The sequence below is a fragment of the Babylonia areolata genome, chromosome 14 (genome assembly GCF_041734735.1).
Source record: "Babylonia areolata isolate BAREFJ2019XMU chromosome 14, ASM4173473v1, whole genome shotgun sequence".
In the NCBI taxonomy this organism is placed as follows: Eukaryota; Metazoa; Mollusca; class Gastropoda; order Neogastropoda; family Buccinidae; genus Babylonia; species Babylonia areolata.
The window spans coordinates 22,821,057-22,838,556 of NC_134889.1; the positions used below are offsets into that span (position 1 = coordinate 22,821,057).

The 17,500-nt window shown below is 41.8% G+C and overlaps 1 protein-coding gene across 1 annotated transcript in view; it reads left to right on the top strand.

The window, feature by feature from the left end:
- Positions 1–49: 49 nt before the first annotated feature.
- Positions 50–17,500, top strand: part of LOC143289549 (uncharacterized) — a 24,812-nt gene continuing 7,361 nt past the window's right edge. The window contains exons 1-3 of the mRNA XM_076598556.1: positions 50–314; positions 9,751–9,798; positions 16,950–17,022. Coding sequence (XP_076454671.1) covers positions 279–314; positions 9,751–9,798; positions 16,950–17,022 — 157 coding nt within the window. The 5' untranslated portion in view covers positions 50–278. The remainder of the gene's footprint in view (positions 315–9,750; positions 9,799–16,949; positions 17,023–17,500) is intronic.

The window sequence follows — 17,500 nt, forward strand, 5'->3', positions numbered from 1 at the left end:
GGAGTTGAAAGTCCGGCGATCGGTGAGGGTAAGACATCTGAAGTCTCTCTCTCTCTCTGCACCGCCTGTCCGTTCCGTGTGCCCAGTTCCTCGTACGAGAGAAAGCTCCCGGACATCTGTCCGATTTGTCAGACAGTTGGTCTGTTTGTCAGTCTGTCTGGTCGGCTGCGGAGTTGACCATCAGCAGGTTGCTTGGTTGCTTGGTCATTGCACACGTTCCCAGTGAGTGACTCGGGTCGTCAGGTGTTGTCAGGTTTCGTTTCGTTCCCACCGACACCATGCTGGCCACACGGATCTCTGGATGGGGTTTAGTGGTGAGATGCTGTCTTCTGTTGCCTGTTTGGTTTTTGGTTTGGGGACAGATCTCTCTCTCTCTCCCTCCCTCTCTCTCTCTCTCTCTCTCTCTCTCTCTCTCTCTCTCTCCCTCCAACACCTAATGATTTGTATATGGAGAAACAAACAGGTATCCTATTTATATAAATTCAGTTATGAAGTGCATTAAATACTGGCTAAAATTAGTAAGAATGCATGAGTCTAGATTACCTCACAAAGCCTACAAAATGTTATTCGATCTTGATGCACGTGGTAAAACAAACTGGGCTGCTAACATACGTTCTAAGTTGTTTTGGTTATGTATGGCTTAACCAAGGTGTGGAAGGGATTGATGAGTTTCTTCGAGTTTTCAAGGAAAGGTTAATTCTGTGTAGATGGCAAGAATGGGACTTTCATGTAAAAAATAGTGAAAGATTTAATGTTTACAGAACGTTTTGTACTATACCTGATATCAAAACATATTTACTAATGAATCTAGATAGATATTTAAGGTATACAATGACAAGATTCAGACTGGGCATTTCCGATATTGCTGAACATAGTTATCGTTATAGAATGCAGAACGAGGCTGACTTATTATGTCCACTTTGCCAGATGGAGAAAGAAAATGAGGTGCATTTTGTTCTGTCCTGCCCTGTCTTGTATAATTTAAGAGTACAGTACATACCATTGAAATATTTTAAGTTCCCAAGTCAGTTTAGACTGTCGTTACTTATGGCATCAGCGCATGAACAAACTATTAGAAACCTATCAATTTATCTGTATAAATCGTTTAAGCTCCGATCTGTTCTTATATCTTAGTGTATCCAGTAACGACTACATACGGACGATGTGTATAACGTAACTGAGTGTCATTAGCTACGCATGTGAGAGTTATTAGTTAGCGTATATCATATATCATTTACGTGTATAAATGTCAATTGAATACAATATGTTTCATGATGTGTATTATGTATTACTAAGGTGAGGACATAAATATTACTTAAAATTAAGGTATATTATATTTATGTTATCTGAACGAATGTCATTTTTCAATGCACGATGCAATGTTTATGAAGAAATTGTGACACCCTTTCATAAGGGGCAATGGCCTATAAATGAATAAACCATTCATTCATTCATTCATTCTCTCTCCCTCCCTCCCTCTCTCTCCCTCTGTCTCTCCCCCTCTCTCTCTCGACACCAATTATGATTGTTAATAGCTTTGTTAGATGAATAAAGTACTGGTTTCAGTTACTGCGGATTAAAGAAAACAGATTACCAAACCATGCATATATAGAAGAATGCTTCTTAACATGAATGAACATGGAAAATTTTGTTGGGCAGCATATAGTAGACACGTTCTCTGAAGCAGTGTTTGTTGTTTTTGTTGTTGTTGTTTTTGTTTGTTTTGTTTGTTTGTTTGTTTTTTTGTTTTTGTTTTTGTTTTTTGTTGTTGTTTTGTTGTTGTTTTGCTGTTGTTGTTTTTTGTGTTTTTTTTTGTTTTGTTTTTTTTTTTTGGGGGGGGGGGGGGGGGGGGGTGGGGGGGTTATTATTTTTGGCTATTTCAGGGAGTGGGGATTGAAAACGTGTTTTTGAAGTTGTTCAGGCAAAGTCACACAGGAATAGTTTGCTGCAGTCAGAGACAGAGACCGTTATGACGTATATCGCTCGTTCAAAACGGTATTCGAGTGTGAAAAATATATGTCAGATATTGGTATCTACTGTTTCAGGGTAGCATTGACCCAGTTACGTCTTGGTATTTTACCAATTAATAACAATTTACACAGGTATAACGACTGCACAACCGGCAGCATGAATTGTGTTGTCTGCTCAGATCACAGCGAAAATGAGCACCAATTTCTGTTTGTATGTCCTCTATACGCAGACTTGAGAAACAGATTTATCAATTCTATTGATGAACCCTTCACGCATATATTCAAAGCAAGAATACCAACAAATATCAGGGCTTTGGCTAAATTCACTCACTATGCGTTCAAGAGAAGAAAAATATGGTCTAGTTAACACCATCAATTTTGACCTCTCTCTCTTTCTTCTGAGCTTTGGCTATCACAAAATGTCAGCAATTTCATTCACATCAAATAGTTATTGTTCTTTAACTCATTCCACTTCGGGTACGAGATAACTCCTACCACGATTATTTCCCCTGTGGACCAGGTTTGAGTATTCTCATACCAACACACTATTCTAATTTCGCTCATTCTTACTTGGTACAGTTCGCATTCTAAACTGAACCGTTTACTGATTCCGGAAGTATGAAAACAAGCTTTGTTTGACCGATTGAAGCAACAATTCTGCATTGATTTTCGCTGTTTTAGTGAACCACCGTTTTCTGCAGTGGTCTCATGTAGAGCTGGTCCAGGGGATTTATAGCAGGCATGTAGCTGGGGGCAGAATGAGTTAAGACATGTGTCGTCTGTGGATGTGCTTGGAGTCCAGTTTAACGAAAACTTTTTATAAAGTGACAGCGCGTATGTATAATGTTAATGTGAAAAGGAATGTGAACGTGAAGATGTGTATGTTTAGGGTAGGGGGTGGGAAGCCAAAGAAAGAGACAGGACTGGATTCGAGTGGGAGTGTAGAGGTGATATTGGTCTGCATCATCCATATATCTAGCAGTTATGTTTTGCTGTAGAATTTTATCAGAAATGTGTTTTGTTTGTATTTATTATGGTAGGGGCTGTTGGCCTATGTCATTAAAATCATTCAGTGTTCTCTCTCTCTCTCTCTGTCTCTCACTTTGCCCCCATTCTCACTCTCTCTGGTGTCTGTCTGTCTGTCTGTCATGGGGTTTTGTAGCGAGGTTCTTTCTTCTGTTGCGCGCGCGGGGAGGGGAGAAGTGTGTGGGTGCGTGTGTGTGTGTGTGTGTGTGTGTGTGTGTGTGTGTGTGTGTGTGTGTGTGTGTGTGTTCGCAGTGAGCAGTCAGGTTGCTGAAAGATTTCTTTTTCTACTTCACAATACGTACTATTTTACTATTCTATCTGACATACTGACACACCGATAAACAGTGGTCATTTTCAAACAGAAACTTCTGTTTAGTTCTGGAAGTCAAACTGATGCATACATCTGTTAGAAGCAACAAAATTGTGCCATGTAATGGAACATCAATCTGAATATGTCATGGGATTTTTCTTTCAGACTGATTTCACTTATCCAAAACCAGGACGTCATGTTCCGCGCTGGTCCTTCATTCACAAACTTGCTTGAAAACAACATTTGCTATCGGTATTCTGATCTGATCCATACTGATTTGGGCTGGGCATGTGCTTTGACTGCACTGTCCAGCATAAACCAGCAGAGCGTTTCAATAGATTTGCAAAAAAATCGCTTTTTGACGGTGAGCATGAAAATATCATTTCGATTAACCCATGCACTTCACACATCGTCTTATTACAACGATGCAATTGTTGATATCCTAGAAAAATTAAATAGAATTTGTTTTCAAAGAAAAAAGAGAGATAACTGAAAGCTAGTGGGTGGGTTTTTTGTGTGTGTGTGGGGGGGGGGGGTTGTTTTTTGTTTGTTTTTTTGTTCTTTGTTTTGTTTTGTTTTTCGTGTGGAGTGGTGGTTACAATTTACAGAAGCTGGAAAGGCGTGAAATGAGGGAAGTTTGACACTTTATTCTACATCTATATTATGTGGATCATGGAAGAAGACAAAACTGACTGCAGGATTCTTCAAGACAAAAAGCTAAAGTTTATATATATAAAATAAAAAAAAAACCTTTTTGGTGGTAGATGAATCTTCTTTGTTTAGTGGGATACGACGTTTCGAACCATAGGCCCGTTGTCAAGTGATGAGAAGAGGACAGTGTGGATAGGAAAGCCTGTGTGACAAAAGGGTGATGACATCTCACTACTTTCTGTTTTGATGGACCATGCACACTAAAACAATTACTGATCACCATTCAGTGCAATACATACTCTCTCTCTCTCTCTCTCTCTCTCTCTCTCTCTCTCTCTCTCTTTCACACACACACACACACACACACACACACACACTCACACACAATAACTGAAAGAACTGCACTTGTCTAGAGCTATTATCATGTATCGTTGGTGGTTTTGTCACGAATTATCGAAGCCAGAAGGTCATGGTGAAGATTGGGAAAGTTATAAACTTTGATAAATGTGTATTATGACAGTAAAAGTCACTAAAACAATAAAATCCAGTTGATTGTGAGTTGTTTTACTGGATTGAATTATTCGGTTTCATGCACACGTCTTTCGGTTCTACACTTGTTTATCAGTGGGCAAAATATTCTTTGGATATCAATAGGATATCAATATATATATATGTGTGTGTGTGTGTGTGTGTGTGTGTGTGTGTGTGTGTGTGTGTGTGTGTGTGTACGTAAGCAGGAAGAAAACACAAACAGGAAATCTAAGTTCCACCCAAATATTTAGGCGGGCACACACACACACACACACACACACACACACACACATCTCCACCACCCTGCGTTTTTTGGCTTTGTTCTTGTGGTTTTGAAATCAGCAGGAATGCCACGTAACCAGTGTCTTGCAACATAAAAAAAAAACCTGAACTTCATTCCGGTTGTTTTTGTGTGTTTTTTGTATTGTGGATCGTTTCCTTCATTCCTGGTAGATGTTTTGTCTGATGTTGGCTGCTTTTTCTTAGGAGTGTTGCATACTTTCAAATACGCAAGGTGAAGGTCCTGATGACTGAAACAGTTGATGGCTCCCCCCCACCCCACCCCACCCCACCCCCTCCCAACCCACCCACCCACCCACCATTGGGCCCACCATTCTACACCCCCCATTCCATCACCTAGGAAGGTGGGTCATGCTGCTGCGCTCCTCCCCATTATGGTGTCAGAATGGTCAACGTGATGACCGTGGACACCTAACAGGAAGAAGAAGAAGAAGAAGGTCGTTGTTGATACGAATCATAAAGAACAGAAATGCCGTCAGTGCTTACTGCGAGCCAATGAACCTTTCGGAGACAAAATCAGAAAGTGCTGTTGACCATTGACTGCCCACTGAGGGAAACCTCAAATGGTTCTCCCATGAAAGGGACAGTGGCCGGCAGGAAGCCGCTCAGACAAAGTATTAGCTCTGCCTTTTTCGTGCTTTGTCTTGTGGTGATGTCAGCTTGCAATCTCCGGTGTATTATATTAGCCTATTTAGATAACGAAAAAAAAAATGTAGTATAGACTTCCATGTAAAGATGTCTCCTATTTGCTCATATACCAAAGTGTTATTACTTTTGTCCTTGTGTAATTTGTATTTGTATTTCTTTTTATCACAACAGATTTTCTCTGTGCGAAATTCGGGCTGCTTTCCCCAGGGAGACCGCATCGCTATACTAGAGCGCCACCCTTTTTTTTTTTTCTTTTTTTTCCTGCGTGCAGTTTTATTTGTTTTTCCTATCGAAGTGGATTTTTCTACAGAATTTTGCCAGGAACAACCTTTTTGTTGCCGTGGGTTCTTTTACGTGCGCTAAGTGCATGCTGCACACGGGACCTCGGTTTATCGTCTCATACGAATGACTAGCGTCCAGACCACCACTCAAGGTCTAGTGGAGGGGGAGAAAATATCGGCGGCTGAGCCGTGATTCGAACCAGCGCGCTCAGATTCTCTCTCGCTTCCTAGGCGGACGCGTTACCTCTAGGCCATCACTCCTTTATTTAAAAAAATAAAATCTATCTGTCCTTGTCTTTCACACGCTGTGTTTGCTGTGCTTCTTTGTCTCCCTTTGTCTTTTGTGCAGCTTATAATAACGAAAGATAACAGTCCAGAATATGCAGTATGTATGTCCCATGTCCCTCTTCTATGAATATAATGTGTCTTATTTCAGATCTTTTCTTTTATGCATTAATTCACTGTGGTGTATTGTGTCAGTATTGTTTAGTATTAAGTTGTGTACATTGAAAACAAAATAAAATGAATGAATAAAAAGAAATTTTAAAAAAAGTTTTAATAAAACAAACAAACAAACAAACGCACACACAAAAACTATTTCGCGACGCCAATTGTCTCAGATTGTGAACAGAAGAAGAAGAACGTGTTTCCAATGACGAATGATGTCACTACAGAACACACTGTTCTTTTCACAGCCCCGTTGAACAAAGTGGTCAACATGGCCGGATCAAGTCAACATGGCCGAGAACCCCCCACCCCCACCCCCCTCCACCACCCTCCTCTTTAAAAAAAAAAAAAAAAAAAAAAAAAAAAAAAGACTGATGACGAAAGACAGCGCTAAAAGCGTGAACCGACCAAGCTGCCGGCTGTTTTTTGACACCCAACAGTCTGCCTCAGGTCTGCCCGCAGGTTGACGTCAGAACCTGGAAGGGGGGGGGGGGGGGGGGGGGGGGGGGAACCCCGCTCTGTAATCATCTCGTGTGGCTGTGGCTCAAAGGATTGTTGTCAGTGGTGTGGTGTCGGCGAAACTGGAGTCCAGTTGTTATGTAGGCACGTGCAGCATGGACAGGAATAACTGACCAGTCTTTCCACAAAACCCTATGGCTGTTCAACTGATTATTTAACTCTTTCCATACGAACGGCGAAAGAGACGACGTTAACAGCGTTTCACCCCAATTACCATCATCAAAATATTGCAAGCGAAAGGCTCTTATACTGAAGGGGATAATGTTGACAAAGAATACCACAATTCTGACGACGGAAGCTAAAGGTTGGGTCATTCAGACACCCACTGGACATCCGAGGGGTCTGTGTAGAGGAGAAGAGAGGACTGGCCGTACTGAGTGAGTTAAAATGTCAGAGAGAGAAAAAGAGAGAGTGACAGACAGGTAATTATTCTTGCATTGCCATGTGCGTGCTTTGCACATGCGCAGGTTCAATTTCGCACCACCAATAATCCTTTGGAACACTTATGAAGAGGTAAACCCATCATCACTTTGAAAGTTGATGACGAGCTGTGAGTGGGCCAGACTTCAGCACAATACGACTCGTAACGTAACTGTGGTTTTCGGGAGTCTTTTGTGCTTGATGTCCGTAAGCAGCCTGACAACACCAGTATGGCAGATCCGCTGAGTTTATACAATGAACAGTGCTCAACAAGGTGATGAAAGGTTGGAGGTTCTGTGTTAGGGATGGTGCTGCGTCCTTGGAAAAGGCATTCTCCCTCACTCCACCCAGGTGTCAATGGATACCCGGCTTTGCTTGGGTCAAAGTTCAAACGGCGAAAGGAGAGGACTGGGCCTCGCCTTCCTGGGTCAAACCCCAGACACAGTTGTTGTTTGTTTGGTGTTGTGTGTTTTGTTTTGGTTGGTTGGTTGCTTGGTGTGCTTTTTTTTTGGGGGGGGGGACGGGGGGGAAGGGGGGGGGGAGGGGGTACTGCCATGATTGTGGTAACAGTTGATGGGATCGCCAACAACCTTTTCAGCTAACTTGTATAGGGGGGAGGGACTGAGAAAGAAACAAATTCTTGACTACTAAGTTAAACCGATCTCTCCGAGCAGTCAAAGAAGGCGACTCACTTCCGTAGCTTTCGTCGGCGATCCGGCCGGCTTCTTCAGCGCAACTGCTGGGTAGAGAACTAGAAACTTTGCGCATCGCCGTGCGCGAACTCACGACAATGTGACTTGACGAGTGAGGAGTACACCGACGGCAGGTTGTGTCGGCCCCGGTCACGGTTGAGGGTGGGGTTCCTGGCGGTGATGTGGACTGCCTCCTTTACTGCCTCTCTAGAACCGTCTTGCTTCTCTGTCTTGTTTCTTCTGACACACTCATTTTTCTTTCCTTCTCACGCATTCTCTTTTTTTCTTTTTCTTTTTTTTTGCGGGGGGAGGGGGGTGGCAGGCTTGGGATTTTTTGTGCTTCTTCTTCTTTAAAAAAAAATCTGTTATGGTTTAGAATTGTTACATAAGATACAGTAATGGTTGATCACTGACCTATAACATCTGTCACACGAGTTGAACGTGAAAGGTTTGTGGGTATTGTGACATGTTTCAAATAGAGTAGTTCTAAAAGAAATAGTCTAAAAGATACAAATAGAAAATAAAATAATAAAAACAAACAAACTAAAAACCCCACAAATCTATGACAGCAACAATCGTCACAACTTTGGACTTTGTTTCATTCGGAATAATGTTTCTGTGAATATCTACCGGGTCACTAGTCAGGAAGGTAGATGTTATGAAGGGAATATTCCAGAACAGGAATTTAAAAAAAAATTTTTTTTTAAAATTAAACTACGTAAAATGTTCTTCCTTTCACTGACTTTATGCTGAAAACATCAGCAGTTTATCCTGTAAAACGTAATTCAAGTAACGTGGAATCTCGCCGCATTGTATATCTTGACGTCGTCATCGAGACAGAGAGAGAGAGAGAGAGAGTGTGTGTGTGTGTGTGTGCGTGCGTGAGTGCGCGCGCGCGCATGTGTGTGTGTGTGTGTGAGAGAGAGAGAGAGTGCGTGCGGGTGGGTGTTAAGCTGCTGGCCAGGCATCTGCTTAGTAGATGTGATGTGGTGTAGCGTACATGGATATGTCCGAACGCAGTGACGCCTCCTTGAGTAACTGAGCTGAACTGAACATAACTGAACTGAACAAGAACTGAACTGAACTGAACAAGAACTAAACTGAACTGAACTGAACAAGAACTAAACTGAACTGAACTGAACAAGAACTGAACTGAACAGAACTGAACTGAACAGAACTGAACAGAACTGACTGAACAGAACTGAACAGAACAGAACTGACTGAACAGAACAGAACTGACTGAACAGAACTGAACTGAACTGAACAGAACAGAACAGAACTGCACAGAACAGAACTGACTGAACAGAACTGAACTGAACTGAACAGAACAGAACTGAACTGAACAGAACAGAACAGAACTGAACAGAACAGAACTGACTGAACAGAACTGAACTGAACTGAAGAAGAACTGGACAGAACTGAACTGAACTGAACTGAACAGAACTGAACTGAACTGAACTGAACTGAAGAAGAACTGGACAGTACTGAACTGAACAGAACTGAACTGAACTGAAGAAGAACTGAAGAGAACAGAACTGAACTGAAGAAGAACTGAACTGAAATGAATTGAAGAAGAACAGAACTGAACAAGAACTGAACTGAACAGAACTGAACTGAACAAGAACTGATCTGAACAAGAACTGAACTGAACTGAACTGAACTGAACAAGAACTGATCTGAACAAGAACTGAACTGAACTGAACTGAACATGAACTGAACTGAACTGAACAAGAACTGAACTGAACTGAACAGAACAGAACTGAACTGAACAGAACAGAACTGAACTAAATGTGCGGACGGGCGCGTGCGTGTGTGTAATATTTTGCCGTTTTCATGCATTAAAACAAATAATTTCATGACGTTTGTGTTTCTCCCTCTTTTCAGTAATACTGTTCGTTTTAACTCTTTTTGTTCCGCATGCTTTGTTATTTAACCCTTGTGATGCCGATTTTCAGGTGATCTACTTATTCTGCTCTGTCTGCTCCGCCTCCATGACGGAGTGTGTAAGTACAGTCTGCTCGATTGCTTGTTTGTCTGTCTGTAAGTCTGTCTGTCAGCCCCCCCCCCACCCCGAAACCCCCCACACCTCCCCCCTCCCCCCATTTCTCTCTCTCTCTCTCTCTCTACCTATCTGTGTGTGTGTGTGTTTGTCTCTCTCTATCTCTCTCACTCAACACTGTCACTCCAATCTCTCTCTCTCTCTCTCTCTCTCTCTCTCTCTCTCTCTCTCTCTCTCTCAGAGTTATATTTAGAGATTTTGTTTGTTTGTTTGTTTGGTGATGAAATGCTGTTAAGCAGAATGTTGCTTTGCATTTAAGAGGATTTAAGAATTAATCCCCGTCACCCCCTTGTCAATAGACCATTACAGGTAATGACAATAAAAATGTCAAAGTGTCAAAAAAAGTGTCTCTCTCTCTCTCTCTCTCTCTCTCTCTCTCTCTCTCTCTCTCTCTCTACCTACCTACCTATCTGTGTGTGTATGTTTGCCTCTCTCTCTCTCTCTCACTCAACACTGTCACTCCAATCTCTCTCTCTCTCTCTCTCTCTCTCTCTCTCTCTCTTCTCTCTCTCTCTCTACCTATCTCTGTGTGTATGTTTGTCTCTCTCAATCTCTCTCACTCAACACTGTCACTCCAATCTCTCTCTCTCTCTCTCTCTCTCTCTCTCTCTCTCTCTCTCTACCTATCTGTGTGTGTATGTTTGCCTCTCTCTCTCTCTCTGTCTCTCTCTCTGTCTCTTTTTCTCTCTACCTACCTATCTGTGTGTGTATGTTTGCCTCTCTCTCTGTCTCTCTCTTTCCCCATTTCTGTTTATCTTTCTCTCCCTCTCTCCATTCTTATACTCTCCCGCGTCTCTTCCCCCCCCCCCCCCAACCCCCTGCTCTCTCTCTCTCTCCCTCTTCTCAGTCCTTCACCCCCCCCTCCTCTCTCTCTCTCTCTGCTCCGCCCCTTCCCCTCTGTCTGTCTGTCTCTTGTCCTGATCATGGCTGTATGCGACTGACTGGGCTTTAAGCAGTGACGGTAATGAAAAGTGTAATAATGTTGTACACTTCTAGCCTCTCCACTCATCCTCCACACGACTGACTGGGCTTTAAGCGGTGACGGTAATGAAAAGTGTAATAATGTTGTACACTTCTAGCTTCTCCACTCATCCTCCACACGACTGACTGGGCTTTAAGCAGTGACGGTAATGAAAAATGTAATAATGTTGTACACTTCTAGCTTCTCCACTCATCCTCCACACGACTGACTGGGCTTTAAGCGGTGACGGTAATGAAAAGTGTAATAATGTTGTACACTTCTAGCTTCTCCACTCATCCTCCACACGACTGACTGGGCTTTAAGCAGTGACGGTAATGAAAAGTGTAATAATGTTGTACACTTCTCGCCTCTCCACTCATCCTCCACACGACTGACTGGGCTTTAAGCAGTGACGGTAATGAAAAGTGTAATAATGTTGTACACTTCTAGCTTCTCCACTGCTCACCCGCGCGACTGACTGGGCTTTAAGCAGTGACGGTAATGAAAAGTGTAATAATGTTGTACACTTCTAGCCTCTCCACTCATTCTCCACACGACTGACTGGGCTTTAAGCGGTGACGGTAATGAAAAGTGTAATAATGTTGTACACTTCTAGCCTCTCCACTCATCCTCCACACGACTGACTGGGCTTTAAGCAGTGACGGTAATGAAAAGTGTTATAATGTTGTACACTTCTAGCTTCTCCACTCATCCTCCACACGACTGACTGGGCTTTAAGCAGTGACGGTAATGAAAAATGTAATAATGTTGTACACTTCTAGCCTCTCCACTCATCCTCCGCACGACTGACTGGGCTTTAAGCAGTGACGGTAATGAAAAGTGTAATAATGTTGTACACTTCTCGCCTCTCCACTCATCCTCCACACGACTGACTGGGCTTTAAGCAGTGACGGTAATGAAAAGTGTAATAATGTTGTACACTTCTCGCCTCTCCACTCATCCTCCACACGACTGACTGGGCTTTAAGCAGTGACGGTAATGAAAAGTGTAATAATGTTGTACACTTCTAGCTTCTCCACTCATCCTCCCGCACGACTGACTGGGCTTTAAGCAGTGACGGTAATGAAAAGTGTAATAATGTTGTACACTTCTAGCCTCTCCACTCATCCTCCCGCACGACTGACTGGGCTTTAAGCAGTGACGGTAATGAAAAGTGTAATAATGTTGTACACTTCTCGCCTCTCCACTCATCCTCCACACGACTGACAGGGCTTTAAGCAGTGACGGTAATGAAAAGTGTAATAATGTTGTACACTTCTAGCTTCTCCACTGCTCACCCGCGCGACTGACTGGGCTTTAAGCAGTGACGGTAATGAAAAATGTAATAATGTTGTACACTTCTAGCCTCTCCACTCATCCTCCGCACGACTGACTGGGCTTCAAGCAGTGACGGTAATGAAAAGTGTAATAATGTTGTACACTTCTAGCTTCTCCACTCATCCTCCACACGGCTGACTGGGCTTTAAGCAGTGACGGTAATGAAAAGTGTAATAATGTTGTACACTTCTAGCTTCTCCACTCATCCTCCACACGACTGACTGGGCTTTAAGCAGTGACGGTAATGAAAAGTGTAATAATGTTGTACACTTCTAGCCTCTCCACTCATCCTCCACACGACTGACTAGGCTTTAAGCAGTGACGGTAATGAAAAGTGTAATAATGTTGTACACTTCTAGCTTCTCCACTCATCCTCCACACGACTGACTGGGCTTTAAGCAGTGACGGTAATGAAAAATGTAATAATGTTGTACACTTCTAGCCTCTCCACTCATCCTCCGCACGACTGACTGGGCTTTAAGCAGTGACGGTAATGAAAAGTGTAATAATGTTGTACACTTCTAGCTTCTCCACTCATCCTCCACACGACTGACTGGGCTTTAAGCAGTGACGGTAATGAAAAGTGTAATAATGTTGTACACTTCTCGCCTCTCCACTCATCCTCCACACGACTGACAGGGCTTTAAGCAGTGACGGTAATGAAAAGTGTAATAATGTTGTACACTTCTAGCTTCTCCACTCATCCTCCACACGACTGACTGGGCTTTAAGCAGTGACGGTAATGAAAAGTGTAATAATGTTGTACACTTCTAGCTTCTCCACTGCTCACCCGCGCGACTGACTGGGCTTTAAGCAGTGACGGTAATGAAAAGTGTAATAATGTTGTACACTTCTAGCCTCTCCACTCATTCTCCACACGACTGACTGGGCTTTAAGCAGTGACGGTAATGAAAAGTGTAATAATGTTGTACACTTCTCGCCTCTCCACTCATCCTCCACACGACTGACTGGGCTTTAAGCAGTGACGGTAATGAAAAGTGTAATAATGTTGTACACTTCTAGCTTCTCCACTCATCCTCCGCACGACTGACTGGGCTTTAAGCAGTGACGGTAATGAAAAGTGTAATAATGTTGTACACTTCTAGCTTCTCCACTCATCCTCCACACGACTGACTGGGCTTTAAGCAGTGACGGTAATGAAAAGTGTAATAATGTTGTACACTTCTCGCCTCTCCACTCATCCTCCACACGACTGACAGGGCTTTAAGCAGTGACGGTAATGAAAAGTGTAATAATGTTGTACACTTCTAGCTTCTCCACTGCTCACCCGCGCGACTGACTGGGCTTTAAGCAGTGACGGTAATGAAAAGTGTAATAATGTTGTACACTTCTAGCCTCTCCACTCATCCTCCGCACGACTGACTGGGCTTTAAGCAGTGACGGTAATGAAAAGTGTAATAATGTTGTACACTTCTCGCCTCTCCACTCATCCTCCCGCACGACTGACTGGGCTTTAAACAGTGACGGTAATGAAAAGTGTAATAATGTTGTACACTTCTAGCCTCTCCACTCATCCTCCACACGACTGACTGGGCTTTAAGCAGTGACGGTAATGAAAAGTGTAATAATGTTGTACACTTCTAGCCTCTCCACTCATCCTCCACACGACTGACTGGGCTTTAAGCGGTGACGGTAATGAAAAGTGTAATAATGTTGTACACTTCTAGCTTCTCCACTCATCCTCCGCACGACTGACTGGGCTTTAAGCAGTGACGGTAATGAAAAGTGTAATAATGTTGTACACTTCTAGCTTCTCCACTCATCCTCCACACGACTGACTGGGCTTTAAGCAGTGACGGTAATGAAAAGTGTAATAATGTTGTACACTTCTCGCCTCTCCACTCATCCTCCACACAACTGACAGGGCTTTAAGCAGTGACGGTAATGAAAAGTGTAATAATGTTGTACACTTCTAGCTTCTCCACTGCTCACCCGCGCGACTGACTGGGCTTTAAGCAGTGACGGTAATGAAAAGTGTAATAATGTTGTACACTTCTAGCTTCTCCACTCATCCTCCGCACGACTGACTGGGCTTTAAGCAGTGACGGTAATGAAAAGTGTAATAATGTTGTACACTTCTAGCCTCCCGACCCCTCATCCACACGACTGTCACCAAATTGTGATCCATGTCCAATGTTCAGTAAAAACAGTAAATGTTCAGTAAAAACAGTAAAACAGTAAATGTTCAGTAAAAACAGGAAATGTTCAGTAAAAACAGGAAATGTTCAGTAAAAACAGTCAGTAAAAACAGTAACTGTTCAGTAAAGAACAGGAAATGTTCAGTGAAAGCAGTCAGTAAAAACAGGAAATGTTCAGTAAAAATAGTCAGTAAAAATAGTAAATGTTCAGTACAAACTGTCAGTGTTCAGTACAAACAATGTTCAGTACAAACAGTAAAAACAATGTTCAGTACAAACAGTCAGTAATACAGTCAATGTTCAGAACAGTCAATGTTCAGAACAAACAGTCAATGTTCAGAACAAACAGTCATTACAAACAGTCAGTGTTCAGTACAGACAGTCAATGTTCAGTACAAACAGTCAGTACAAACACTTAATGCTCAGTAAAAAAAAAAAAAAAAAAAAAAAAAAAAAAAAAAGTCAATGTTCAGTACAGTCAATGTTCAGTACAAACAGTCAATGTTACAAACAATGTTCAGTACAAACAGTCAATGTTCAGTCAATGGTGGAATTCAGTACAAACAGTCAATGTCCAGTACAAACAGTCAATGTTACAAACAGTCAATGTCCAGTACAAACAGTCAATGTTCAGTACAAACAGTCAATGTCCAGTACAAACAGTCAATGTTACAAACAGTCAATGTTCAGTACAAACAGTCAATGTTACAAACAGTCAATGTCCAGTACAAACAGTCAATGTTACAAACAGTCAATGTCCAGTACAAACAGTCAATGTTACAAACAGTCAATGCACAGTACAAACAGTCAATGTTCAGTACAAACAGTCAATGTTCAGTACAAACAGTCAATGTTACAAACAGTCAATATTCAGTACAAACAGTCAATGTCCAGTACAAACAGTCAATGTTCAGTACAAACAGTCAATGTTACAAACAGTCAATGTCCAGTACAAACAGTCAATGTCCAGTACAAACAGTCAATGTTCAGTACAAACAGTCAATGTCCAGTACAAACAGTCAATGTTACAAACAGTCAATGTTCAGTACAAACAGTCAATGTCCAGTACAAACAGTCAATATTCAGTACAAACAGTCAATGTTCAGTCAATGGTGGAATTCAGTACAAACAGTCAATGTTCAGTAAAAGCAGTCAGTACAAACAGTAAATTTTCAGTACAAACAGTCAATGTTCAGTAAAAAAACAGTCAGTACAAACAGCCAATGTTCAGTACAAACAGTCAATGTCCAGTAAAAACAGTCAGTATAAACAGTCAATGTTCAGTACAAACAGCCAATGTTCAGTACAAACAGTCCATGTCCAGTAAAAACAGTCAGTACAAACAGTCAATGTCCAGTAAAAACAGTCAGTATAAACAGTCAATGTTCAGTCAGTGTTCAGTAAAAACAGTCATGTTCATTAAAAACCGCCAATGTTCAGTACAAACAATCAATATTAGTCAATGTTCAGTAAAAACAGTCAGTACAAACAGTCAATGTTCAGTACAAACAGTCAATGATCAGTACAAACAGTCAATACAAACAGTCAATGTTCAGTACAAACAGTCAATATTCAGTACAAACAGTCAGTGTTAGTCAATGTTCAGTAAAAACAGTACAAACAGTCAATGTTCAGTACAAACAGCCAATGTTCAGTACAAACAGTCAATACAAACAGTCAATGTTCAGTACAAACAGTCAATATTCAGTACAAACAGTCAGTGTTAGTCAATGTTCAGTAAAAACAGTACAAACAGTCAATGTTCAGTACAAACAGCCAATGTTCAGTACAAACAGTCAATGTTAGTCAATGTTCAGTAAAAACAGTCAGTACAAACAGTGTTCAGTACAGACAGTCAATGTTCAGTACAAACAGTCAACGTTACAAACAGTCAATGTTCAGTACAAACAGTCAACGTTACAGTCAATGTTCAGTACAGTCAATGTTCAGTCAATGTTCAGTAAAAAGTCAGTACAAACAGTCAATGTTCAGTACAAACAGTCAATGTTCAGTACAAACAAGTTCAGTTTCAATCTCGAACCATGGTCACAGCTCTTGGAGGGTTAAAGGATGGAGATTTATCCTGTGTCCTTGGTCAACAGATCAAATATGCAGCTGAAGATCTTGTAATCCATGTCAGCGTTCGGTGGAAGGAGAAGAAGAAGAGGAGGAAGAAGAATTTCAATGACGATTTATCTGTTTATTTAATCTTTCATTTTCTATCTATCTATCTGTCTATCTCTCTGTCTATCTATCTATCTGTCTGTCTGTCTATCTATCTATCTATCTATCTATCTATCTATCTATCTATCTATCTATCTGTCTGTCCGTTTGTCTGTCTGTCTATCTATCTGTCTGTGTGTCTATCTATCTATCTGTCTATTTATCTATCTACCTATCTGTCTGTCTGTTTGTCTATCTATCTATCTATCTATCTGTCTGTCTGTCTGTCTATCTATCTATATGTCTATCTATCTATCTGTCTATCTATCTATCTATATATGTATGTATGTATCTATCTATCTGTCTATCTATCTGTCTATCTATCTGTCTATATGTCTATCTATATATGTATGTATGTATCTATCTATCTATCTGTCTATCTATCTGCCTGTCTATCTATCTATCTATTTTCAGCACGTGAGGTGCCTTGGCGGACGGGTATGTGTCAGACTGCCGGACAGCAATTTACATCTGTGCGTTCGTCCAAGTGAGTGACCTGCTTTCTGTCCACGTCTTCTGTTTGTTCTGTGTGTCTGTTTCTCAGTCTGTCTATCTGCTTCTCTCTCTCTCTCTTTGTCTCTTTGTCCCCCTCTGTCTGTTTGTCTGTCTGTCTCTGTATGTCTGTCTGTCTGTCTCTGTTGTCCTCAATTCTGACCCAGGGAAATTTTCGAATTTCCAGAGTTGCTATAGTACAGCCATGTCGGTCTTTGATTTACTTGTTGACACAGGTTGATAATTGAAGTAGGTTAATCATAAATGATATAACTACACGGGGAACAGTGGTGCAGTGATGCTGTGCCCGAGGTGTCCACAGGTACTATACCCGTACAGACAATGATCATTGCTCCACCCAGTGTCTGGTGCACCTTGATAAGTGGCCTGGGTGCGGGTGAGACAACGAAGCATGCCAGGTGTGAAGCATGCACCTGGCACACGGAACAGACGACGAAGCATGCCAGGTTTGT